The sequence below is a fragment of the Drosophila kikkawai genome, chromosome 3L (genome assembly GCF_030179895.1).
Source record: "Drosophila kikkawai strain 14028-0561.14 chromosome 3L, DkikHiC1v2, whole genome shotgun sequence".
NCBI classification, from domain to species: Eukaryota; Metazoa; Arthropoda; class Insecta; order Diptera; family Drosophilidae; genus Drosophila; species Drosophila kikkawai.
In genome coordinates, this window is record NC_091730.1 from 20,191,770 (window position 1) to 20,217,663 (window position 25,894).

Here is a 25,894-nt window from a genome sequence, read left to right on the forward strand (position 1 = left end):
AATATTCTTTTCTTTACATCTAGATAGTTTTTCAAACGCTCGTGATAAGCTAAGCAATGGTTCTTCAGAATCGTTGGTGGATTAATTTTTTCTATGCTTTCTGATCGACGAAGAATGTTTTTTATGTTGGTGTTTAAGGGAACTATTGGTTCTGGAGCACCTTGTTGTTCTGCTGAGATGCTCCTTTCTGGCGGTTTTCCGACTTACGGAAACAATTTTGACATTGTGGTTTGTAGACATTTGGAAGACCACATCCGTAACAAAAGATGCGCCTTTCGCCAAGACAATTTTCCCATAAATGCCCTTCCTTATCACAATTCCAGCATCTGTTTCGAGATATTGGTTTTTGCATAGCAGCGATATCTCCGGTGCATTCGTCTACATTATGTTCTTCCTCACTCAGAGTTTCTTCAACTGTATAAACTTTATAAGAAGCTGGTTCTCTGCCCTTAGAGGGTATGACTCGAGATTTTCCTATTTCCCTAATAAAGTTTTCCCTTTTCTGAACTAACTTTCGAAGTTGTGCTATTGAAGATACATCTTCAAACAATAATCGATCTTTAATATCTGATAGTAAGTTTCCTTGCACTATCTCCACTTCTTCTCGTTCATCTAGATTCACAGTCATCCGATCCCTTAATTTACAAATAGCTTCGTAATAGGACTCAAAGGATTCGCCTACCTTTTGTTTTCGAGCACGAATTTGTTCTCGTATCTCGTTATTCGATCTACTTTCTTTATACTGGAACCGTATAGCTTTGCAAAAATCGTTCCAGTTATTCTCTGTTGTGGCTTTGTGGTATCGCCAGTACCAATCTTTGGCTTTTCCAACAAGCAAAGAATGAATGTTTTGATTTACTGCTTGAAAATTATTATTAAGATTCTGAGCAGTAAGAGTTTTAATTCGGTAAAGAAATTCTTCTACTGGTAATCCTAAAGCAGATCCATCGAAATGAATACCCCACTTTTGCATGATATCAGCAACCTTAGCTGCCGAAATAGTATGAGCAGTATTTTGAAACGATCGGTGATCCTCTTCATGACTATCCTGCCGAGAATTATGTTGTGACAATTGCTCTGCATTGACTTGACAATTTCCACTAGCTTGACCTCTATTCAGACTAGGTTGCTGAGGAAAGTCTTGATAAACTGGTGGATTAGGTGACTGTAATGCTCGTGCTACAGCTTGTTGTATCCACATCTCTAATTGGCCAAAGTCTAAACTATGACTCGTTGGATTCATATTTCTTTGTGTGTGTGAGCGGTTGTTGCCTTTTCTAGGTCTTCCCGGGGGGTTATTTCGAGCGCCACCTCTAGGAGGATGTTCGGCTCTATTAGTACTATGACTGGTATCTAATGGTGGTAAATTTTCGATGCTTAAGTTTGTCGGTGGATTGGAACTTGCTGCTTTTCCCCTATTCAAATCTCTGGTAACTGATCGAGTGACAACTCTTACCGGTTCTGGAGCTTGTGCTTTTGCATTTGGAGAACAATTTCCAATCACTACTTTTAAATCTTGCGTGTGCACTACAGCAAAACAAGATGGGCAATCAGCATGTGATAGTAATCGGTTTTCAATGCAAGACTTGTGGTATATATGTTTACATAATGTTATTGAACAAGTTTGTGTGTCCGACATTACTTCACTGCAAACTAGACAAATATTATCCTCTTCATTAGAGGGTTGATTTCCAAAACTATGTTGTAAAACCATTTTAAATTGTATAAACTTTCTTAGACATTTTTGGGGCAAAACTAAATTAAGAAGGGTTTCCTATTTCTTCCAAACAATTCAATTGAAGACATCTGTATATAATGGGCTATTGATTTTAAAGTGAATTTAATGTTAATCGATTACCTGAAATTTGAAAAATGTATGTTAACGGATGCACATACCTTTGCTGATATGCTACATAATTCCAGTTAAATACGTCTTAACAATTTTCTTTAATGGAATTACATCGTACTAACAATCAATTTAATAAAGCCAGGTGATTTATTTGCAAGAGTAACACATAGGCCTCGATCGTGCACCGATATTAAGGTCGAAAAGATTCAAATGCCTAAATCTTCGATTTCCAAAAAACGTATCCGAACTGCGACTCTATCTTGTCCTCTCCACTAAATAAAAGCTTGCCTTATCAGAAATAAAAGAGCTGGATTCATTAATTATTGTTGCAGTTTATTATTTCTTTGGGTTAACTTGAAACGCTAAGACGAGTCGGTCAAATCCTCAAATAAAAACCAAAATTACAACAACTCTTAATGGCGGGATTTGTAAACCAAAACATCACCAAATGGATGAGTGTTTTTTCGTCTACATGCCCCACGTTGGGCGCCAAAAATTTGTAGCGTGTTGCATGGTCTGTGTTATACGACAACATATTGTTAGTTTTCGACTGATCAGCGGCGGCGGGACCCATAAAACGGTAGCTCATTCCGGGTGGGGTAGGTTCTTGCTGACGTCTAAACTTGACACTACGAACTTTAAATTTAAGAGTCCCTCAACAAAACAATAAGCCTACTCATAGGCGAAAAAGGTGGAATCAAAATCAAATTTATTCTATGGATGTATGTGTAGGGTCTTCAACGAACGGTAAGGCGGTGGCGTTGATGGTGGATGCCACATGTATTCTTAACCCTCCCAACCATGTCTCTCCCTAACTGGGGAAACCCAAATGTTAATGTCCCTTCTCTTTATTTAATTTATACCCCCATGTCTAAAATAAAACTTAGAAATTCATCGTTAATTTCATACTATAAAGTTTGTTATATTCCTTTTCATCATATTTTTTTTTTTAATTCATTTTTTTCTAAACATCCATTATTACAATTCAAGCATTCTGTTTCTATTCATAGGATCTAATCATTTCCAAATTAATATGTCTTATTAAAGTTTTAAATTGTCAAATAATATGGTTATATCTACATGTTGGCTTTTAATTAATTATCATAAAAATTAAGAATTAAATTTTAAATTTTCAAATAATATTTTTATCTCTACATGTTGGCTTTTAACTAATTAAAATAAAAATTAAGATCTAAGTTTTAAATTGTATGAATTAATTGTACATCTTTGTTGTTTTAGTGTATGTTGTTTATCTTCATTGTTTTTCTTTTTACTCTATTTGAACCTTTTTCTTTTATACTCACAATCACATCAACAGGCCGTGTTTTATTTAATTCATAATTAATTTCAAACTATGCGAGAACAGTCAATCATATATATTTGCTATCGGCCAAACCAATGTACACGAGCTTCCATTATCTCTCAACGAAACTGGATAATCAAAACAAAAGCTGCGCTTACGGCTGCATTTAAAATCTTATATATGTTTTTTTTTTTTTTCACGACTTAAACGGTCACAATTAAATTGATTTGGATTATCACTTTGCACAAAATATTAGTTGTTTAATTTGCATGTTCATTGGTTTGCTCGATCACTTCCACTTTTTAATATGTTGCCGAATAAAAACTCACCCACTCTTGTTGCTTGATGAAGGCCTTCATGTTGCAGAGGAGATGGTTAAAAAGCTGTGGGCTTAGAAGCTTTCAAATTATATGATTAGGGTTCTCCATAAGAGGTACACTTAGAGAAAGGTTGATCGGCGTGTTGTGATGGCGGATTTAAATTAATTAATTTTAGTATTTCATAATTATTGTTTTTTTTTTTTTTTTTGTTTTTTTTAGAATTTAGTTTTAAATTTTAATCTGTTTTGCCTCATTATTATAATTTTTTTTTTTTTTTTTTTTTTATTATATATAGGTAATTAAGGATTTTATTATTTTAAGGTGTTTTTTGTATCGTTGTAATTTTTTTAACAATCCCACGTGGCCAGTTTTTCTGCTACATTTTTGCTTTTGTTGCTTTTCTCTCCTGGATCCCTACAGGCTTTTCCTTTTTCGATGGCAAGAACGTTGTTGCGAGGAACTAAAGAATTTTTCTCAGTGAAAAGAGTATAAGCGACAGGTTATGGTAGGACTTACGTAAGTCGATTTTTCGGATCTGCCCAAAAACAAGGGTTTGCAACACAGGTTGGCAAAAAGAATTTGGCTACGGCCACGATCAGGAGAATTGTTGGTATTGGTTGATCCAGTGGCTATTAGAGGGGCAAAGGTTAGAATTTATGTTTTCTAAAATTTGCACAAAATATTTACCGTACAGGTTTAATCAGCAGCCGAAAGGTAAAATAATGCTGACTGAATAGCGGAGCACTTTCCGTATCGCGAGATGCGATCAGATTTGAATGCCTGGACTTTGAACTTTAAAGTCCAATTTTTTTGGCAGCGTGCAAAAACTATAAATTGAGATAAGAGCGATTTCAACTGCTCGTAGGCACGACTTAAAACGGAAAGACCAATTTCTGGGCTTACGAGCTTTTTATCAGTTCTCAAGCCGACGAAGGGGTGCATTCAGATTAATCACTTTTTTGTCATTCACAGGTAGTTGTCAAAAAAGGTGAATAGTGGGTCCTACTATGGCGGGATATGACGAGATTTTAAAAATCTAAGTCAAAATAAAAAAACTTTTCTTTCCCAACGTTCGTATAGGAAAGAAAACATTTTTGCAACTAAGGCGACCATTACATACTTGTATTGAAAAATTATACTTGGATACTGTCGAGAGAGGCTGTAAATGAAACGAGCGTCTGACGTTGTTGAGTTGATAGTTCAAACTAAATTTATTTCCTAAAATCCTAGCCTTAAGTAGCTAACATGAAAATGGAAATTCCTTACCTCTAGACCCACGGATCGGTATATCTCCGACCGCAGGAAACCCTTTATGGTCTTTATGGTGACCACTCGCAGAAGGTCATATAATCCAGCAAGCGTTCTAGGTACCTAGCAGAGTTAGGTATGCACACATTTGCTAGAGTGCAGGACATCTGCATCCCAAACGCAACAATTTGGTGTTGTTTTATTGCTTCAAATTTGTGTGTTCTTTCTGAACAGATACAGTTTTAGGTACAGTTTTAATACACAACGCAGAATGTCTAACATGTGATCCTTGTTATCCTTGTGTCCAGCTGATTAGAGATGGACAAAATCGATGATTTCGTGACTATCGAATCCTTTAACCCACTGGCTTTTCAGTCATTCATTCGATATTTTTAGCGACTTCGGAGTCGCTAAATGACTGAAAATATCGTTAAAGCCGTTTGTATAGGAACAGCTGTTTTCAGTTTCCGATATTTTCAGTAATTCAGTCGTGGTAGTTATGTTTTTGTTCAACACATTTCTATCTACTCTGGGATATAATTTTTAAAAATGTATATTTTTTGTTGTACTGGAAAGACTATATAGTATAGAAGAGTATTGCTTTCAATAGATTTCATTATGTAATTTATCGTGTTTTCAAACCCTATTAATAGTACGATTTTTTACAGAATTTGGCAAAATGATTTTGATTGTTTGATTTATATTTATTTGTAAAAGACTTAAATATATTTTTAGATAAAATGAGTATTAGTTAAAATTAGATATGGTTTTAGATCGTAGGTTGAGACGCAGTGGCTTTTTCTGATTTTTTTTGTCGCTTATTTGAGATATGCATATTTATTTTTAATGGTTTTAGACCCTAGGAAGCAGTGGCTTTTCCGTTATGTTTTCTGTGCGGTTACAGCAAGTGATCCCAGACGAACGTATTAATTTTCTAGTTTATCCCTCCTGTGTGTTAACAGGTGTCTATAAAGACTAGAACTCTGGGAAAATGCCATCGAACAGTGGGAACACTTATGCGGTCGCTCTCCCGTATGAGTTAGATTGTGCCGTTGAACACCACTTGTTGAGGAAAAGGACTTCGAGCAGAGGGAGCACTTAAATGGTCTCTCCCCCGTGTGAGATCTGATGTGTTGCTTAAGTTGCTCTTTCGTTGAAAACGACTTTGAGCAGTGATTGCACGAATGCGGTCGCTCTCCCGTATGAGTTCGGATATGTGACTGAAGAGTGGTCTTAATAGCAAATGACATTGAGCATTGAGAGCACTTAAACGGTTTCTCGCCCGTGTGAGTTCGGATATGTATCTTAAGATGACAAGATTCTGTAAACTTCTTCGAGCAGTGGGAGCATTCATACCGTTTCTCTCCGCTTGATGTGTGACTTTAAAGAATTTCTATAGGAAAAGGACATCGAGCAGTGGGGACACTTATACGATCGCTCTCCCGTGTGCTTACGCGTATGTTCCTGAAGATGCCATTTTTTCTTAAACGCCTTTTGGCAGTAGGTACACTTGTGCGGTTTTTTAATCTCAGGAGAGCAAACATCCTGCCTGAGATTGGCTGTTAAGACTTTACGGTTCTTCAACTGGAGTATCTTCTGGTGGCTCTTCTCAATTGTTTGCCTTATCTCAAAGGCGGCTCGAGCACAGTGCAGGCAAGAATCGCATATGTTTTTGGGATAGCAATCTCCCTTAGAAATCTCGTAGGGAGTGCATTGAGTGATCATATCGGCGATGGAGATCCCTAGTCCTGGAGCGTCTTCGAATATGTTGATCATAGCAGGTGACGTTCCCAGGCAAGCGCGACAGATTTGACTAAAATTGAATGCAGAAAGTGGGTGTTTTACAAGGATATAGACACTGGTATATTTTGATTAACTTACATTTCCATGATTTGAATAGTGAGATTTTTTTTGTACTTGTATTAAAAGTTATACGTGGATATATACTTACAAACTTGGTACAGTTTTAATACACAACGCAGAATGTCTACCATATGATCACAATTTTTCGTCCTTGTGGATTAGAGGTGGTGAAAAATCGATGATTTGGCGACTATCGATTACATCTATTATACAAAAGAAAGGCTGGAATTCCCGCTGCCCGCTGTTTTTAAATTTTCCGCGCGATCACAATACGCAGGGAACTAGGGCTGGCAAAACATCGGAGCTAGATACTATCAATTTTGTTGCCCTACATTTTTATTTGATATTCTTAGATTTTTTCGCCTTGGTCACTCTGAACTTCAAAGTAAAATGTCAAAACAAGGTTTTACATACTTGGGGTCGAATTCTCGTTTTTGGGGTCGAATTCTCATGTAGAATGTCAAAGAAAAGAGAAGGAAAATACGCAGGGAACCTGTCCAGGGTTTGAAAACAACAATCACATCACTATCGATACTATCGATGTTTCGTCCGTAAAAACATCGAAAAATCGATATTCAAACCACGCCTGGTATTCGAACCACACCTGATGTTTAAACCACACCAGATTTTCGAATCACATCTAATATTTATAAATATTATAAATTATAAAAGAAAAAGAAAGAAAACAAGAAAGCCCGTGAGCTGTCAAGCCATCGATGGCACTATGGATGTAGCTTCTGCTCGTCACTTTTCTTTAAAAAAAAGGGAATTGGGTGGGAAAAAAAGCTAAGAAAAAAGCTGATTTATAAATAATAATTTTACGTTTGTTTGTTTTTTAATTATTAAATATAAAATATTAAATCAAATCAGTTATGCTGCATTTTCAATAAATGCACAGCACTCTGGTCAATTCCAGGGATCACAAATATGAGTTCGGAGTAAAATAAAAATCAATACAAATTTACAAATAATCGTTAAAAATTTGAAAATTCAAGTTGACGAATAAAATAAAAGTTAACTTTCAATACCTTTTAAGTTTATTTAAAAGCTGTCTAAGCTCTAAGATTTTAGAACTTTATATGGAATTTTAAACTTCAAAATCCCCTTATCTTGTAGAATATCAATAATATCTAGAATATCTATATTTTAAATATAAATGAACATGAATAATATGAATAATTAAGTATATCTATATTATCTCTTTTTCAGTGGCGCCTGAGAAGAATATGTATGCCTTTCAATCTAAATTTAATTCTAAAACAAACAAACAAACGCAGACAAAAATTGTATATATTTACACAATTGTTTTCAATAATTAAGTCTCCGAGTCGAAACAGTTTAATGCTTATTTTAGAAACTATAAAACAATGAAAGTATCTTAGATTTTAGTTTCATCACCGGAAAGAGAATTAAATAGAGAATTTAATCAATGTCTGCAAAGAGAGATAATATAAAGCTTAGATTCCTAGTATAATCGAGCAAAAACTCTCAAATTTTTAGTACTTAATGTTTGTTTAACCTTGCAACTTGAGCATATAAATAAAATTGAAATATTAATATAATAATAATCAGTATTCAGCCTTTGTGTTTTCTCCAGTTTATACGTGGATTTGAAACGAAAGTAGTAAACTTTTTCAAAAACATAAAAAAAAATATATATATAAATAAGAAAAGGAAATCAATAAATATTGTATCTGCATTGATCGAATATTTACAATCTGTGAATTTGCAAAAATAAATATCGCTGCTTATCAAAAAATGTTATAGCTGGAAGTGTGTTTCGTGTCGATCTTGAAGGGATCCGATGGAGTTGGGCAAGCAAAGCATACCAAAGTATTATTCTATTTTCGTCAGAATAAAAACAAATTGTTTATTCAAGTAAATTTATTTATTTGTGCATTAATGTTAGTTAACAATCTAGTTATTTATAAAATAAGAAAAGAAATTTAAATAGTTTGGGTATTTCGTGTGGATTGGGATGCGTTTGTTGAGGTCCTTAATACAGAAAAAAATTTTTGTGCAAGAAAGAAACTATTTAATGTGAGTTCGGATATGACCGTTAAGAGTATTTTTATGGGAAAATGACTTTGAGCAGTGGGAACACTTGTATGATCGCTTTTCCGTGTGAGTTCGGATGTGTACAGTAAGAGTATATCTTCGGGGAAATGATTTTGAGCAGTGGGGACACTTGTATGGTCGCTCTCCAGTGTGTGTTCGGATGTGTCTCTGCAGTTGAGATTGCCCGGAAAATGACTTTGGGCAGTGGGAACACTTGTATGGTCGCTCTCCAGTGTGAATTCGGATGTGTTCATTCAACATGCTTTTATGGGAAAACGACTTTGAGCAGAAGGAACACTTGTATGGTCGCTCTCCAGTGTGAACACGGATATGTGAATCAAGAGCAACTCTCTGGAAAAATGACTTTGAGCAGGTGGAACACTTGTATGGTCGCTCTCCAGTGTGAGTTCGGATGTGTGCGTCAAGAGTATTTTTATGGCTAAACGACTTTGAGCAGTGGGAACACTTGTATGGTCGCTCTCCAGTGTGAGTTCGGATGTGTCCGTTAAGAGTAGATCTTTGGGCAAATGATTTTGAGCAGTGGGGACACTTGTATGGTCGCTCTCCAGTGTGCGTTAGGATGTGTCTCTGCAGATGAACTGGCGCGGAAAATGACTTTAAGCAGTGAGAACACTTATGCGACTTCTCAGCCGTGTGAATTCGGATGTGTCTCTGCAGAATAAGTTGGCCGGGAAACGACTTTGAGCAGTGAGAACACTTGTATGGCCGCTCTTCAGGGTGAGTTCGGATATGTACATTAAGAGCACTTTTAAGGGAAAATGACTTTGAGCAGTGGGAGCACTTGTATGATCGCTCTTCCGTGTGAGTTCGGATGTGTGCGTCAAGAGTATTTTTATGGCTAAACGACTTTGAGCAGTGGGAACACTTGTATGGTCGCTCTCCAGTGTGAGTTCGGATGTGTGTTTTAAGATTAAATCTCGTGGAAAATGACTTTGAGCAGTGAGAACACTTGTATGGTCGATCTCTCGTGTGAGTTTCGATGTGTCTGTTCAGATGAATTTGCTCGAAAAACGACTTTACGCAGTGGGGACACTTGTATGGTCTCTCTCCAGTATGAAGCCTGATGTGTGCTTTTAAACTACTATTCTGGGAAAACGACTTTGTGCAGTGGGAACACTTGTATGGTCGCTCTCCAGTGTGAATCCTGATGTGTGGTTTTAAACTACTACTCTGGGAAAACGACTTTGAGCAGTGGGGACATATGTACTGTTTTTTCGTCTTGCTGAAGCCAACACCGTCATTTAAATTGACTGGTAGATTTTTGGTATTTTTCATCTGGAGGTAGATCTGGTGGCTCGTCTCAATTGTTTGCCGTATCTCAAAGGCGGATCGTGCACAGTGCAGGCAAGAATCGCAGATGTTTTCGGGAAAGCAATCTTCTTTAGAAATCTCGTAGGGAGTGCATTGAGTGATCATATCGGCGATGGAGATCCCTAGTCCTGGAGCGTTGTCGAATATGTTGATCATAGCAGGTGACGTTCCCAGGCAAGCGCGACAGATTTGACTAAAATTGAATGCAGAAAGTGGGTGTTTAACAAGGATATAGACACTGGTATATTTTGATTAACTTACACTTCCATGATTTGAATAGTGAGAATTTTTACTTGTATTGAAAAATTATACTTGGATACTGTCGAGAGAGGCTGTAAATGAAACGAGCGTCTGACGTTGTTGAGTTGATAGTTCAAACTAAATTTATTTCCTAAAATCCTAGCCTTAAGTAGCTAACATGAAAATGGAAATTCCTTACCTCTAGACCCACGGATCGGTATATCTCCGACCGCAGGAAACCCTTTATGGTCTTTATGGTGACCACTCGCAGAAGGTCATATAATCCAGCAAGCGTTCTAGGTACCTAGCAGAGTTAGGTATGCACACATTTGCTAGAGTGCAGGACATCTGCATCCCAATCGCAACAATTTGGTGCTGTTTTATTGTTTCATATTTGTGTGACCACTCGCAGGAGGTCAAATAATCCACCAAGCGTTCTAGGTACCTAGCTGAGCATACCTACATTTAGCATACATTTGCTAGAGTGCAGGACATCTGCATCCCAAACGCAACAATTTGGTGTTGTTTTATTGCTTCAAATTTGTGTGTTCTTTCTGAACAGATACAGTTTTAGGTACAGTTTTAATACACAACGCAGAATGTCTAACATGTGATCCTTGTTATCCTTGTGTCCAGCTGATTAGAGATGGACAAAATCGATGATTTCGTGACCATCGATAACAACATGGATGTTGTTTTCCAATATACTGGGTATTCTTTTTACGACAAACCGACTTACTAAAAATCTCGGCAAATGTATCGCCGATATTTCCAGCCGTAAAGCCACTACATTTTTATATAAAACCTGTCGCATAACATGAACCTTATCTTTTAAATTATTTTATACAATCTTTAATTATTTTATACAATTGGACTTTTAATTTAGCCATAAAAACCATAAAAACATAAACTTAAATTAAACGAATCCTTTAACCCACTGGCTTTTCAGTCAATTAGTCGATGTTTTTAGCGACTTAGGAGTCGCTAAATGACTGAAAATATCGTTAAAGCCGTTTGTATAGGAACAGCTGTTTTCAGTAATTCAGTCGTGGTAGCCATGTTTTTTTCAACACATTTCTATCTTCTCCGAGATATAATTTATGTAATTTACCGTGTTTTCAAACCCTATTAATAGTACGATTTTTTACAGAATTTGGCAAAATGATTTTGATTGTTTGATTTATATTTATTTGTAAAAGACTTAAATATATTTTTAGATAAAATGAGTATTAGTTAAAATTAGATATGGTTTTAGATCGTAGGTTGAGACGCAGTGGCTTTTTCTGATTTTTTTTGTCGCTTATTTGAGATATGCATATTTATTTTTAATGGTTTTAGACCCTAGGAAGCAGTGGCTTTTCCGTTATGTTTTCTGTGCGGTTACAGCAAGTGATCCCAGACGAACGTATTAATTTTCTAGTTTATCCCTCCTGTGTGTTAACAGGTGTCTATAAAGACTGGACTTCTGGGAAAACGACATCGAACAGTGGGAACACTTATGCGGTCGCTCTCCTGTATGAGTTAGATTGTGCCTTTGAACACCACCTGTTGAGGAAAAGGACTTCGAGCAGAGGGAGCACTTAAATGGTCTCTCCCCCGTGTGAGATCTGATGTGTTGCTTAAGTTGTTCTTTCGTTGAAAACGACTTCGAGCAGTGATTGCACGAATGCGGTCGCTCTCCCGTATGTGTTCGAGTGTGGGCCTTAAGACCATTTTTCTGGGCAAACGCCTGTGGACATTGGGGACACTTATACGGTCGCTCTCCAGTATGAGTTCGGATATGTGACTGAAGAGTGGTCTTAATAGCAAATGACATTGAGCATTGAGAGCACTTAAACGGTTTCTCGCCCGTGTGAGTTCGGATATGTATCTTAAGGTTACCAGAATCTGTAAACTTCTTCGAGCAGTGGGAGCATTCATACCGTTTCTCTCCAGTGTGCCGATTGATGTGTGACTTTAAAGAATTTCTATAGGAAAAGGACATCGAGCAGTGGGGACACTTATACGATCGCTCTCCCGTGTGCTTACGCGTATGTTCCTGAAGATGCCATTTTTTCTTAAACGCCTTTTGGCAGTAGGTACACTTGTGCGGTTTTTTAATCTCAGGAGAGCAAACATCCTGCCTGAGATTGGCTGTTAAGACTTTACGGTTCTTCAACTGGAGTATCTTCTGGTGGCTCTTCTCAATTGTTTGCCTTATCTCAAAGGCGGCTCGAGCGCAGCGCAGGCAAGAATCGCATATGTTTTTGGGATAGCAATCTTCTTTAGAAATCTCGTAGGGAGTGCATTGAGTGATCATATCGGCGATGGAGATCCCTAGTCCTGGAGCGTTGTCGAATATGTCGATCATAGCAGGTGACGTTCCCAGGCAAGCGCGACAGATTTGACTAAAATTAAATGCAGAAAGTGGGTTTTTACAAAGGATATTGACACTGGTGTATTTTGATTAACTTACACTTCCATGATTTTAATAGTGAGGTTTTTTTTGTACTTGTATTAAGAGTTATACGTGGATATATACTCATAAACTTGGTACAGTTTTAATACACAACGCAGAATGTCTACAATATGATCAAAATTTTTCGTCCTTGCGGATTAGAGGTGGTGAAAAATCGATGATTTGGCGACTATCGATTACAACTATTATACAAAAGAAAGGCCAGGAAATTGCCGCTGCCCGCTGTTTTTAAATTTTCCGCGCAATCACACTTAAAAAAAAGTCTTATTTGACGGGAAAAATGCGGGATTGGCATCACTGGACATTGAGTGTGTTTTTAAATATTAAGTTGGTATTTAATTTACTTTAATATTATTCACGTAAAAAACCTTTTAAAGTTGTCTTAATAAAGATGTAGAACAATGTGCCAAACATTGTTGACGAAAGAGTTTTCAGAATTTACAAAATGGTAGTTGAATTTGGTAAAAGCTTAAGAAGCTTTGCTGAACTACATATGTATAATTTGAAATTACAAAGTATTCTTGTGCCACTTCGGGGTTCTTAAACAGGCTACGAACAAGTTTAAACGTTAAAAATTTAGATCCCTTAGATGAAATAGTAATTTAGTTAAATTTTTTTTATTATATCAATAATTATATTGTTTACATAAGAAATGAGTCAAACGAAAATATATAAGCACGCAATTAATTTTAATACAAATATAATAAAGCATTGTACTAATATGTATCAACTCGAGTGGCATACACCTTGACATCCGATCGCCACTTCTTCATCATTGCCGATCGCATTTGAAACATATAGACGCCATTCGGAATTGGAATCTCCTTAATTGTGTTCTCATCGATGGAAAAGCCGTTGAATATTAGGTCTTGCTAAAGGATTTTTCTTAAAGTTAAAGGGACAATCAATAAAACCCAAATCTTTTCTTACCTGCAGCGGGCAGGTAACATTCAAATTCGAAATCCTCAACATGGGGGCCATCAGGAAGCCAAAAAGTCCATTTGCCATCAATTGCCTGCTAAAGAGACAGTAGTCCAAAGTCTCGTTCAAGAATTGGAAACGTCTATTTTTTGATACTTTAAAAACTGCCAGATTAAGCTAGAATTTACCTAATTATTTTTAAAATCCAGTAAATGCTTTAATTAGCGAACTTACGATGATATCATCGATTGGCTGTTTGTAGAGCATCACCTCATTGATGTACAGGGCAGCTCGGCCATTTTCCCTGCGAACCACTTTGCAGGTCTTGAAATAGGTGAACGAAGGATCTAGGGTTCGGCACTCCATCTTGCTGATTTTGAAAACTTTCCCCTGGCTGGAACCCAAAATGGCTAAAACGGATAGAAGTAGGCTCCAAAGGTGACCTTTCATGTTGCCTCATCGATGGGAATTATTGAACTATTATTGTTTGGCTTCAGATGTTGAGCTATTTAACGGCTGGTTTGCTTTCGACTGATTGAAACGGATATTGGTTTGCATTTTAGGCCCGCTTAATTTCGGGTTTTTATTTTAATAACCCTTAATAACTAGCCACGCAGACCGTAGACATTGACCCGCAATCGCCAGGCATTAAAGGCACCAACAGACACAGACAGTTTGTATTCTCCTTCGGGCAGAGGCAGCTCCCGTACGGCCCGCTCATTGAATGTCATCTTCTTTATATAAATGTCCTTTTCCTAGACACAAAATGTGATAATTATATATTTACAAATAAAGCTATACCCACAGGATAGGGACACGTGTGATTGGCATTGGTGGCGGACATTAAGGACTCGTGGAATATGTAGAAAAGCGGATATTGCTCTGGTCTTCGCATATAGTAGCAAAAGTCCAGGGTATGATTCACCATAAACAATCTGTACACATTCGACTTGCGAAATATAGCCAGATTAAACTGAATCTTATCGATGGGCGGTCCATATTTGATCACCAGATGGGAGTTCATGCCGACGACATTGCGGCGAACCATCTTCAAATAGCACTCCTTCACCTCCACGAAATTCGCATCCAAGCTTTTGCACTCTACGTTGGTGAACCGGAAGTGGGCTGCTCCCAGACAGGGACACAGAGCAGTCAGGAGCAGGGGGAAAATATCCAATAATCTCATGCTGAATGTTCAGGTTAAAGTGACAATTTCCAGTTTATTTCCAGTGTTCAACTCTCGGACATTATAACTCAATCAAGCTCACTGATGACCGCCCAAGTAATTAGCTTAACTTTATAATGTAATTAGTGTGCATTTGTTATATCCACTGCCACAGTGATCCAAAAAAGTATTTCAAATATATATTTCAATATTACTTTTATTTTTGGTTAATTTTTTTTCATATAAACTTTTGTGGATATACGCCAGGTCTTGTAAGAAGCATATAGAATTTTTAACATATAATCTCCACTTGGCAGGGGCAGGTCCAACAAGTCGTTTTGGTCATAAGTAAAATCATCCACTCTTAAATCATGCTGAAAAGATACAATATAAAATATTGATAGTTGAGTTTACCAAAAGGTACTCACATCAAAGGGACACGAATGATTCATGTTGGTTTTTTTAAACAAAACCTTGTGCAGCATATAAATCAATGGATGTGCCTGCGGATTTCGCATGTAGTAACAGTAATCCACAGTCTGATTGAAGAGGAAAGGCCGATATCCGTTTGATCTCTTGAAGAGGGATACATTTACATCCACACTATTGATGGGTAGTTTGTGGAGTTTCACCAACATATAGAAAGAGGCCACGCCTCGCCGAACTACTTTCATTTCGCAACGCTTGAACTCCGCATAAGAGGCATCCAAGGACTCGCAAATCACATTCTGCAACACGAATCCTCCATGAACGAGCCTGGGCCAAAGGAACACCCAGATAACTCCAACGATGAGGCCAGTACGCATGTTTCCGATTGAATAAATCGATTGAAATTTTGGTAAAACAAAAGCTTTAAAGACTCTAATTATAAACGATTTATCATGGCTATTCAACCTTAAAAGCAGTCTTAACTGGTATATACCGAATATTAATTTCGCTTTATACAAAAATGTTGCAATGTTTAAGGTATTTAAATAAATTATAATATAAATATTAACTTTTAAAATATATGCAATTTTCTATCACCACAGATTTATCTGTGGGAATTTCCATTGCAATAAAGAGGATAACAGTTTAAATTTGTTATTTTTAAAGGTTAATACAATTAATATAAACTGGGCGGATAAGTCGAGTCCTCAAGAGACTTTACTTTAAAAACTGAAAACTGTAGCACAGGTTATTGTTTAACTTCAGCTTTATCTCCATTTTTGATTGTGTCTAAAAAGCGTAACCAAATGCTAGTTGATTTTGCACTATTATTTCCAATCAAATATAGGTATATATCTAATTATTATAAATATATGTATGTACACAGCAAACAAAATAAATAATATGTAATAATGCTAAACCCCATTTAAATTTGTAAAATTAAAATAAAATATATTGTTTTTTATATAAAGGTAGAGAATAGTTAAACCTAAAATCTTTCGCTTTGAGAGCTTAATACAAATTTATTGATAAGATAATAAGTGAATTATTTTTTTATATAATCGCGTACCAATAAATGTTGTATAAGTAAGCTTTACAGATACTTTAAAATATATATCCTATTCGAAAGAGGCTATCCCCGGCATCCTAGCCGCAATTCCTTCTCTCTTGGTTGCCATAGTTTGCAACAAATTCCTTGGTGCAACCTCACATGACAACTCCACAGGGCATTGGGCGGAGAAAGTTTTGCAATAAAATGCACGCAGAATGCCACAACGAAACGAGAAAGCTGCAAAACAATGTGCATTAGGTTGATGCGTGTTGCCTGGAATGTGACCGACAGACCGACCAACCGCCCCTGGGTTTTCGGGTCAATTTCGGGGGAAACCCCCCCGAAACACACAAGTTTCCAAACTGCGACTATTTTCCCCTACTTGGAAGTCGAATTTACCGCCAACTAGCCACCATTTTGCATTGCTAACTAAATTTGTTTTATTGTCTCTCTCCGGCTGTCGGCTGCTGCACTTGGTAAGCGACCTTGTTGCTTGTGGCTGCCAGGTTAATCAGGAAAACTTTTAATTAGACAAATTATATAACTTTGCCCCGGGCATCGTTAAACTTTGAGTCGCGCCAAGTTTATTATTCATAACGGAACCGGAAGCCACAGCAGCAAGGGTCGAGCTTACCTGAGCCTTAACTGCCTTAACCTCAGTTATTTATTTTAATAAAGCCACAAGCGGCAGGCACAAACTTTGGCCATTTCGACGGCGATTGCGACGGGGGAGAAACTGCAGCTGCCTCATTATTAATCATTATTGCCTCTGGCCCCGGCAATTTGTCGTAATGATTACAGAAACCCTTAATACTCTTACCAAGCTCTGGCCAGCACAGTCCGTCCGGAAGAAAAGTTGCCACTTAACTGCTCTCTTGGCCTTTAGTCGGTCAAGTGATGCATTGGAATGGAATTGGTAACCATTTTTGGAAAATTACAATGGGTAGCACGGGGAGAAATGCGATTTTCTGTAAAGAATATATTATGTTAGAATTTTTTGTTAAGCTATAAAGTCAGATATTTAAGTTTTTTGATGGATTATAAGAATAAGAAATTAAGTTTAAAAGTGTACTATATTATTGCCATGTTTTTTGGTAGACTTTTTATATTTTCTTAAGTTTATTATACGACTTTATTTATATTTTAAAAATTTGATTAGGCTTCCTGGAATTTTTCTCTTAGGAAATAATATTTATTTGCAAAATTGCTCGACAAAATGTTCTTATTATAATGTTAAAAAATAATAAGAGACTATATAAACCCTTTAGATTTCATTTTTATAAAATCAGTATAGTTTTTCTTATATTTTCTAAATAAATAATAAACATATATTAAGTTTCTTAAGTAATTTTCTATTGTTTCTTTTATTTAAAGTTAGCAGCATATATTGCTTCTTCAGCATCAACACATAAAATAAATATTTATATATCCAAAATCCATCTAAAAAATTGATAATTTTCTTGCAGTGCCCTTAGTCCTGCGGCAGAGATTTGTTGTTTTGACAATTTGCCTGGTGATTGCCTCGGCAATTGTTCCACAAGTTCGTTGTTCGATGCTCGATGCCTCCGTAAATTGACTTGTGTGGGCTTAAGGGGATTACAACTAGGTCGGGACACACAAACACATGTATCGAATGAAAAATGCCCGTGCCAATGGATTCGAAACTCATGTTTCCAATTCTAGAATACGGTCATAATTTTCATTTCATACACATACGCACACACGCAGATCCATATGTATGTGCAATGCGGCGTATACGCGATGCGCCATAAATTATGTCGCAACTATTTTTGCTGGTGGACGGCAGGGCCAAATGTGCCAATAAATAACTCGATATGCCTGTCAAAAATCGGGCGACAGGATGGCCAAAAACCCAACCAACTTCAACCGGAAACGGATATACAATTTCAGTAATTTTCGTGAGTGACCAAGTCGAACCCTGAAAGAGGAAATTGCCAACAAAAAAAGGGAAAAAGAAAGGAAAAACCAACCCAGGAAACTTCTGGCATTGAAAAGCTTAGGCAGTTGATGATCAGCAGGGCCAACTATTCCTTTTTGCCTTTCTTTTTGTATTTGTTTTTATTGGCGTGAAAAATGTAATAATGCTCTGTGTGTGTGTATTTTGGGCAGGCCAACAGCAAAAATTTGTGCTCTACTTTATGAGTGTGTGGGGAGCATCATGTGTGGCGTATGTTTTTGCTTTTCGTTTTAGGCTCCTCTAGCCCGAGGTATGTAGTTTTCCCTATCTGAGCCACTGAGTTAGGCGGAACTTGATGAAGTTATGTGCGGCTCACACAGCTCGGGGCTTTCACTGCTTTATAGCCGCTTTTCCTTCATGTTTTTCCCTGAGACATGGCAGCTTAGCGAAGACAATGTTTTGCCAGCCAGAATGGTTTACTTTAGGGACGTGTTTTTGATACTTTTTGGAGGGGGTGTTGTTGGTACAGGTTGAAGTTTTTAAAATAACAGAGGGAATGAATGTGTTAAATATTTTTTGCTGTCAAAGTATAAAATAATTATATATTTACTTGAATTAATTTAAATATTATATTCTTTTAAACAGGGAATATAGTAACATTAACATTGGTACTTTTTGAAAGTTCTGTCTTGTTAAATTAAATTAAATAAGAATATTAATTTTTATAAGGGAAAATCATAAGAAAAACTGTTTGCTAATATTGATTTTGTCAACTACTTTGTTATGTCAGCGTAAATTATTTAAATTTTAGGATATCATTTTACTTTATCCTTTAAGCCCTATAGAAGAGCATTTGTGTCTCGTATAAGCCTTTGATTTTGGACCCTTGCCAATGGCAGAAACACATTCTCCTCTTTTTTTCTCTCGACTTCCTTAAGTGTGTGTTTGCTGGCCGTGTGAAAATGCGCCTAAGGTCAGGGTCAAGTGTCCGAGCAGGAACCGTACAAGCAATTTCGCTTATTTGAAAGCTTTCGAAGGACTCTCACTCCCCGCCAGCCACTGACCATTTAGTTTTGCCTTAGCGCGACCATGGCCATCAATCTCATTCGTTTTGGGACAATACCATATTGCTGTTGGCACAACATTTGCCTGGGCACCAAGTTTTATTTCTTTTTTGGCAACTGTTCCGTTTCGATTTGGTATATTCTGATTTTATTTCACTTTTGCCACAGACACACACACCCTTTTTTCAATTATTTTTCATCTCTGGCAAAAGTCACTAAACAATTTTGTTGTTGATACGCTTCTGTCTCCATTTATATATATTTTTGTAGGGTTTTTGCTAAAAGTTTCGTTACCATTTGAATTTTTAGAGGGGGTCTGATCGAGGGGACGTGCAACGAGTTGCAAAATCGAATTTATTGTAGTCGATTGGAGCTGTCTCTGCAATGGGGAGATGGTTTTGGGTGGCAGCAGAGTGCAATTTTTGATTTGGCAAATATGTTTTGAGGGTTTTTTGCAGTCAGTTGCTGGTTTTTCACTGATTGAATTGCCATGTCCAGGCGAAGTATAGATAAGGGTGTCCAAAAATATACAAACCCATATTCTTTTTTGGCTTAATCTCCTTGTTGTGTATATATTTTTTTACGTATATTTTTCCTGCCGCCTGTTAACTTTGTTAATTTGTTTTCCAGACACTCACGCGTTTCGGCCTCTATTGTTGTTCTTTGGGCCACTTAAACGTGTTCCATAACACACACATATAAATGTGCGGTTCGTTGTCCTGGCAGCCTAACATGTGGTCCTTGATTGTGTTTTTTCCTTCCCTTTGCCCCCCCCAACTGCCAGAACAATTATTTTTTCTGGCTTTTACATCCATATTTTCCGAGTGCTGGAGGGTGCTCGTGCCGAAGAGTATATATATTTGTTCGTCTGAGCATGTTAATTGAGGCATTTTTGATGGTGATTAGAGTGAAGGGCCATAAAAAAATCAGCCAGATTCCCATTTAGATATGGCTAACAGAATGCAATAAACATTCATTTGAGTGGGGGCTAGCTCTATTGCTTGAGTTTCAAGTAGTTTTTTGAGTGGAAAGTATGAAATCGGTACTCGAACATCTTTCATTGACAACAAGTGTCCTGACAAGCTCTCCTAGTTGCTATATATATATCTATATCTGTGTCTGGCTAGCAGCTGCGGCAAGTGTTGCCAATATATATATATTTATAGATATATATTTGACAAGCATATGAAGCACTTGACAACGGGCAAACAAACATGACAGACAGACTCTGGGAGTGGGAAGGATGTGCAGGCAGCATCTCAAGACGGCTTAGAGAGGTGGGCTTTGGGTGGCTAGTAAGGAAACATGGCACCATTAGAAATTGACTCTCAATATATCGAATTGAATTGTTCATCGTTGCTTGGAGTTGGTAGTCTGACGAAGGCTAAACAATTGCCTCATTGTGGTAGAACTCCTTCCAGCTTCAGTTGCACCAGGGAGCAAGTGAATCCTGGCTGCACAAATGCCAGTTGTCAATGCCTTTGTTGGACATTAAACTTAATAAATAAATATGCAGTTCGCATTGAATTCTAAATCCACAAATACCAGGATTAAGTCGGAATATCCCTTGATTTAAGGCTGTTAAAGAAGGCTAATATTTACCATAATGTTTTAAAATTCCTTACACTTTTGTATTTGCTTTTTTAAAGTCTTGTCAATCTTAGTTTATATATGTTCAAAGCTTAAGGATTAGTTATCAAGTTTTGTGTGAACAATAAAATTTGTTTGCAAGATTAAATCAATAATTAAAACTGAAACACACACTAAACTTTTATGGAGTCTCTCCCTCTTGATTTGTTTTAAAAAGAAAAATTAATAACTATTATTTCTTGTGCCTTCTTCTATTAACATCCCCATTATTAGGTAACTTCATTAATATGCTTCCCCAAAAGAACCCATAGATTTGATAATCAATGGTGTGAAAACTCCAATTAGTTTTGGAGAAAACCGCTGACCGCGAATTTATCCGCATCGCACTTACTTATCTCCATCTTAAGCACCACTCACTCCACTAATGGAGACCGTGACCACCGGTGACAAATGAGAGTGCAAAATACTTGTCGTTAAAACTAATTAAAACGGTTTAATTGCCTTTAAGGACGAACGTGCAGGATGTGAGCAATTTTAATTGCCACAGGCACACGTACTGCGTGCCCTCCAATTAGGGGAACTAGAATAATAAAAAGCGAGCCGGGGCCAATCTTGACTTGTCCTTGGCAGGACCTGGACTAGGACCAGGACTAGGACATCTGGCCACGTGACAAGCACCACAAAACAGGAGGAGAACCACTCCGAGAACCAGGGAAAAAATGTGCTTCCCGAAAAAGAGTCGTCGCCGCGCTTTGAGTCAATAAAAAGCCAAATGGCCATAAGAAATGGACACATTCGGGCTTAATGTGCGTTAAAAGGCAGCCACCCCCAACCACCAAAAAGCGAAATGCCTTTAAAGGAAATGTTTAAACCAAAAGTTTTGGTCAACCTGCGTGGCAAATCGGTGGCAGCAGGGGGAAGGAAATGGACAGAGGATGGGGCTTAAAAGCTATTGTTGTGAAATTAAATTCCAACTATGTGGGAGGAGCTGCAGGGCTCACAGGACTCGCAGGACACGTTGGACTTCAGGCTTGCAGGTAGCATCGTTCTGGGACAGGCAGAAAGCAGCTTTTGTTATTTTTACACTTCATTGCCGTGGAATTTACTTTGTTGGCCCTTTGTTTCCGACTTGGGACATCCTCACCGCACCGCAAAAGCGCAGGCAAGCGTAAAGATAAAACTTGTGTCGACTTATTCTCTGGCCCCCATCTGACCTGGATCCCATTCGTTTCGAGGCGGGGGATGTGCGTACGATTGTCATAATGTTTGGGATGGCTGGCTGCATGGCTGGCTAGCAGGGAAAACAAATGAAAAGCTGTCACTGAACTGGAAAACCATCTCCGACTCGTTTTCGGTAGAATTTTATGCCCCACAAAGGCCAAATTTTTAATAATTCTTGCCGTAAGCAAATGTTCGAGGGACAAACAGGCAACATTTGGGGCGTGACAAGGACTCGATAAGGTTATCCTGGCCGTACTCCGCCCACCCCGAAAAGACTTTGGCCCCAAACAACTTTTTATCTTTATTGAATTTGCACCTTGGCAGGCAGGCATTTCAATGTCGATGCTGATGCTGATGATGATGATGATGGGCTTGTTGTTAAATATTTTGACATTTCCCTCTTCCTGTCTCTGCAGCCCCCTCAAAAATGCTGACAACGTTTTCTCGCTTTATTATATTTATTTTGACAGCCACCGTATAAGGCCGTTATCCTCAGCGAGTGTCTGAGTTTCAGAGTTTTTCCTCCTGCAATTTATGAAGTTCGAGTGCTGTTTAAACTTTTTACTTTATGGCCGTTGCTTTCGGCTAACCCCAGAAGGCGGCTGATTAGTTGAAAGAGATTTATGCATGAGCATCCTGTCTCCTTATTTACACATGCTCACACAGAAAGCAAAATTATGAGGTTTTCTATTAAAATTTTGAGCTGTATCAAAAATCATGAAATAATGCTTTTAGGTGCAAGAAATTTAACAAAAATAAGTAGTTATCTTAAATCTCATAAGAACGAACGAGCAAACAAAGGCAAGCAACGCCTTTTAAATAATTAGTAAAAAGAAAAAAACAGTAATAAAAATTCGCTTGAAATCGTATTTATTCTTAAATTCTCCCTGTGCACAAATGAATGCTGGAAGTTTATTTTTGTTTTCCCATGTATTATGTATATTTCTTGGTATTTTAAGGTGTACTTTTCAAGTACTTGGCATTCTTAAATGATTTAAACTTTCTTCTTTAATTCCGGGCACAAATGTTTCATAAAATCCTATACATCTTTTAAGCTACTTCACCGCTCCTAAACCATAAATTTAATTCTCTCTGTGCACAGTTGGATGTTTGAAGTTTATTTTTATAACAACGCAACGTGCCTGCATCACGTGGCGTATACGTAATTTCTCGTTGGCTTTGGCTTAAAGCTTATGCTTTAAGCTGAAATCCAATCGACAAGTTGCCGTGTAGTTGCTGCTGTTGTTGCTTCTGCTGCCTACGTGACGTATACGTGATGGAGGACAAATGCTGCCGACGCTGATTTTTAACACATGTCCTGCCGGCAGTAGCAGTAGCAGCAGCATCCCTGCTCTATATATCCTTGTGCGTGTATCGCATTGCAGACAGCAATTTAATTTGAAATTTAATGCCAACTTTGAAAGGCGTCGCGTGCCAGGAATACACATGACGGCTAAGCAAACTGTCGGCAGACGCATATTATATTATATTATTTTCTGTGTCACTTCAAGTTTCGGCAGAAGTTTGCATGCTAATTAGGAGGCAAGAGAAAATAAAAGAGCTCATTTTAAGCGTGAAATTCGTCAGCTTTAAGTGCATTAACTTGGCTAAGGCAGCCGCCACAGGCGTCGGGCTGTCGCAAATAGTTGCGGAAAATGCCAAAAATGTTTCGAGGCATCGCAATTGTTTAGAGCAACGTGCCCGGAAAGCCAAGTGAGTTTTATTTCATCAACACACAGGGCACAGAAAAATAGAAAAATAGAGGAGAGCATATGCTGCTGCCCCGACAAACGGCGGAAAATAGCAAATTAAAAAAAAAAGGAAAAATAAAGGAGAGCAAAGGAAAAACTAAATTTGAAAAGGGAATGAAAACATGCTGGCCATGATTAGACGGGCAGCTGCTGATGAATAGCTGAAGGATGTGCGACTTGCATGGCTGATGATGAGTGGAAACTGCACGGGACAAACTGCTGAAGGAACACAATCAATCAAAAGCGGAGGCAGGGAAGGCAGGGACTGTGCCATCAATCTTGTACCAAAGTGCGTATGCGTAATGTGCGTCCAATGAGATGCGCGCCGCTCCTGTAATTAATCAGATGTGTGAGAAGGACCAAACCCCACACCCTTCTGCTCCTTACACTTCACTTCCTGCCACCGTGTGTGTGTGTGTAGGTTCAATGACACTAATCGTCCTTAAATGACTAAACGCATCCGGTTGATTAAATTAGCGACCGATTCAGCTGAGGTTTCTATGGGAAGGAAGGATATCTGAATGACAGGACGGGCTTAAGGAGAACCCAAGAATATAAGTCACATTTTCTTTTATAAGAATTTGCTTGTAAGAATTTTCTTATTTCTAAAGAGTATTAAAACTTTGAAAGGTTTCTTGAATATTTTAAAAATAAAATTATTGATTAAATGCTAAAAGTACAGAGCCCTAAAGTATTATATTTCAGAAACTCGTTTTTATTTAAATGAAATCTGAAACCAAGTCCAGTCCTCGATAACACGTAAATTAATTTTAATGAACTGCTTTTTCAAGAAAATAAAACAAACAAAATAAGAGTAAGTAAAAAACTGCAAATATTTTATTATAATTCTGAAAATTCTTCAACTTCAAATGAAATTGAATTACACACCACTTAAGCTCCCCCTTTTTCTCCAAGTGAAAGACAAAAATCTGTGACCGGGGCAACATGCAAATGAGAATTGCACTCATAATTAAATGTGCAAGGAAAAATGTGGAAAATGTGCAGGGAAATGCAACGTCCACTCCACCATTCAACCCATCGACGACGAGGCGTCGTCATGTGAGCCACACAAAAGTCAGCCGACAATGGCACAGGAAGTGTTGCAGTTGGTAATGGGAAAACACATGACAGCCACTGGCACAGGAAACAAAGGGGGGAGGCAAACAATAGGGGTCGAAACAAAAGGGGCTGGTATAAAAGGGCAGGCAGGAAAAAGGATACTGGGAGCTGGGCAATTTCTGCAGTTGCACGATGACCCAACACGCTATGCAAAACAAAAGGCCAGAGAAGAAAACCTTAGTCTACTTATATGCGTGCAAAGAAAACAATGTTTCACAGTCCCGAGAAAACTGAAGGAAACTGGTGGTTGGAAAGGGGAAGTGACTAGATAAATGTCACGAAAAATATGCACAAGTTTGGATAGTTTGAAAAAACAGAGAAAGAAAATTAAAGAGAGAAAAGTTGGGGGTTGAAGAAGTACCATATATATATTTTCAGAAATGAAAATCTAGTAATAATTATTTAAAACTACGAATTTATTTGTTAATTAGAAGCTTTACAGAAACTTCCAGTATTTCCAGTTTTTATTATTATAAACTAACAAATTTTTACCCATTTTTATTTTCCCAGTGTCTGCGTTCTCAACGATGACGTTAGGAGTCTATTATGGGTGAAATTTAATTTACTACCAGTTGCCCGTCCTAAAGAAAAAAGGGCACACGAAGGACATGTTGATGCCGATGCGCACGATTTAATAGTTTCCTTGGCCAACTTTCATGTGCAGTTGAAAAAGTGATTCCTCACTAGCAAATGGCAGAAGTAAATTGATTTAAGTGCATGTCGCAGCATATTGCAGATGGGTAAGGACCAGCCAGGACCCTAGACTCCTGGACTCTGGACCCTGCACTGGTCCTAAATCATTTAACAAGCTTCCATCCTCGTTTGTTGCTTATAAAATTTTCCCCATAAAATTGTTTATGTGCCTGCAATGAGCGCCGCCGCTGCATCTCTTGGTCCTGCTCTGCAGAGGAACCAAGAGGAGCAGCTGCTCTGCTTCCGCTCCGGCATTGCACTCTAATCACATTTTGTGTGCAGCCTCCCCTTTTCCCCCTTG

At 37.7% G+C, this 25,894-nt stretch overlaps 6 protein-coding genes and 1 long non-coding RNA gene across 9 annotated transcripts; all 7 read right to left on the reverse strand.

Moving 5' to 3' along the window:
- Positions 1–3,774: 3,774 nt before the first annotated feature.
- On the reverse strand, positions 3,775–4,496 carry LOC138928349 (uncharacterized). Of its 2 annotated transcripts, XR_011444872.1 has the most exons (4): positions 4,376–4,480; positions 4,160–4,299; positions 3,989–4,101; positions 3,775–3,932 (listed from the first exon to the last, which is right to left on the reverse strand). It is a non-coding gene; the product is annotated as an uncharacterized lncRNA (long non-coding RNA). The 2 variants fall into 2 exon arrangements; XR_011444871.1 differs by having other exon boundaries at positions 4,160–4,496.
- A 1,426-nt stretch (positions 4,497–5,922) lies between these two features.
- Positions 5,923–7,053, reverse strand: LOC121502283 (zinc finger protein Paris-like). 2 transcript variants are annotated; one of them, XM_070285362.1, is made up of 3 exons: positions 6,602–7,053; positions 6,175–6,533; positions 6,001–6,113 (listed from the first exon to the last, which is right to left on the reverse strand). In XM_070285362.1, the coding sequence occupies exons 1-3, from the start codon at positions 6,607–6,609 to the stop codon at positions 6,103–6,105; spliced, it is 378 nt and encodes a 125-aa protein (XP_070141463.1). In that variant the 5' UTR covers positions 6,610–7,053; the 3' UTR covers positions 6,001–6,102. The 2 variants fall into 2 exon arrangements, with proteins under 2 accessions (XP_041631445.1, XP_070141463.1); XM_041775511.2 differs by having other exon boundaries at positions 5,923–6,533; positions 6,602–7,052.
- A 1,456-nt stretch (positions 7,054–8,509) lies between these two features.
- Positions 8,510–10,503, reverse strand: LOC108078960 (zinc finger protein 271-like). Its single transcript, XM_017173115.3, has 3 exons — positions 10,413–10,503; positions 10,235–10,305; positions 8,510–10,166 (listed from the first exon to the last, which is right to left on the reverse strand). The coding sequence occupies exons 2-3, from the start codon at positions 10,240–10,242 to the stop codon at positions 8,615–8,617; spliced, it is 1,560 nt and encodes a 519-aa protein (XP_017028604.2). The 5' UTR covers positions 10,243–10,305; positions 10,413–10,503; the 3' UTR covers positions 8,510–8,614.
- Positions 10,504–11,388: 885 nt separating this feature from the next.
- Positions 11,389–12,721, reverse strand: LOC121502281 (zinc finger protein Paris-like). Its single transcript, XM_041775507.2, has 2 exons — positions 12,669–12,721; positions 11,389–12,600 (listed from the first exon to the last, which is right to left on the reverse strand). The coding sequence occupies exons 1-2, from the start codon at positions 12,674–12,676 to the stop codon at positions 11,622–11,624; spliced, it is 987 nt and encodes a 328-aa protein (XP_041631441.1). The 5' UTR covers positions 12,677–12,721; the 3' UTR covers positions 11,389–11,621.
- Positions 12,722–13,387: 666 nt separating this feature from the next.
- On the reverse strand, positions 13,388–14,042 carry LOC108078588 (uncharacterized). The gene is made up of 3 exons (XM_017172507.1): positions 13,827–14,042; positions 13,602–13,769; positions 13,388–13,543 (listed from the first exon to the last, which is right to left on the reverse strand). The coding sequence occupies exons 1-3, from the start codon at positions 14,040–14,042 to the stop codon at positions 13,388–13,390; spliced, it is 540 nt and encodes a 179-aa protein (XP_017027996.1).
- Positions 14,043–14,197: 155 nt separating this feature from the next.
- LOC108078587 (uncharacterized) lies at positions 14,198–14,778 on the reverse strand. The gene is made up of 2 exons (XM_017172506.1): positions 14,398–14,778; positions 14,198–14,347 (listed from the first exon to the last, which is right to left on the reverse strand). Exons 1-2 carry the CDS (start codon positions 14,776–14,778, stop codon positions 14,198–14,200), a joined length of 531 nt encoding a protein of 176 aa, XP_017027995.1.
- A 206-nt stretch (positions 14,779–14,984) lies between these two features.
- On the reverse strand, positions 14,985–15,563 carry LOC108078585 (uncharacterized). Its single transcript, XM_017172505.1, has 2 exons — positions 15,186–15,563; positions 14,985–15,131 (listed from the first exon to the last, which is right to left on the reverse strand). The coding sequence occupies exons 1-2, from the start codon at positions 15,561–15,563 to the stop codon at positions 14,985–14,987; spliced, it is 525 nt and encodes a 174-aa protein (XP_017027994.1).
- Between the last annotated feature and the right edge of the window lie 10,331 nt (positions 15,564–25,894).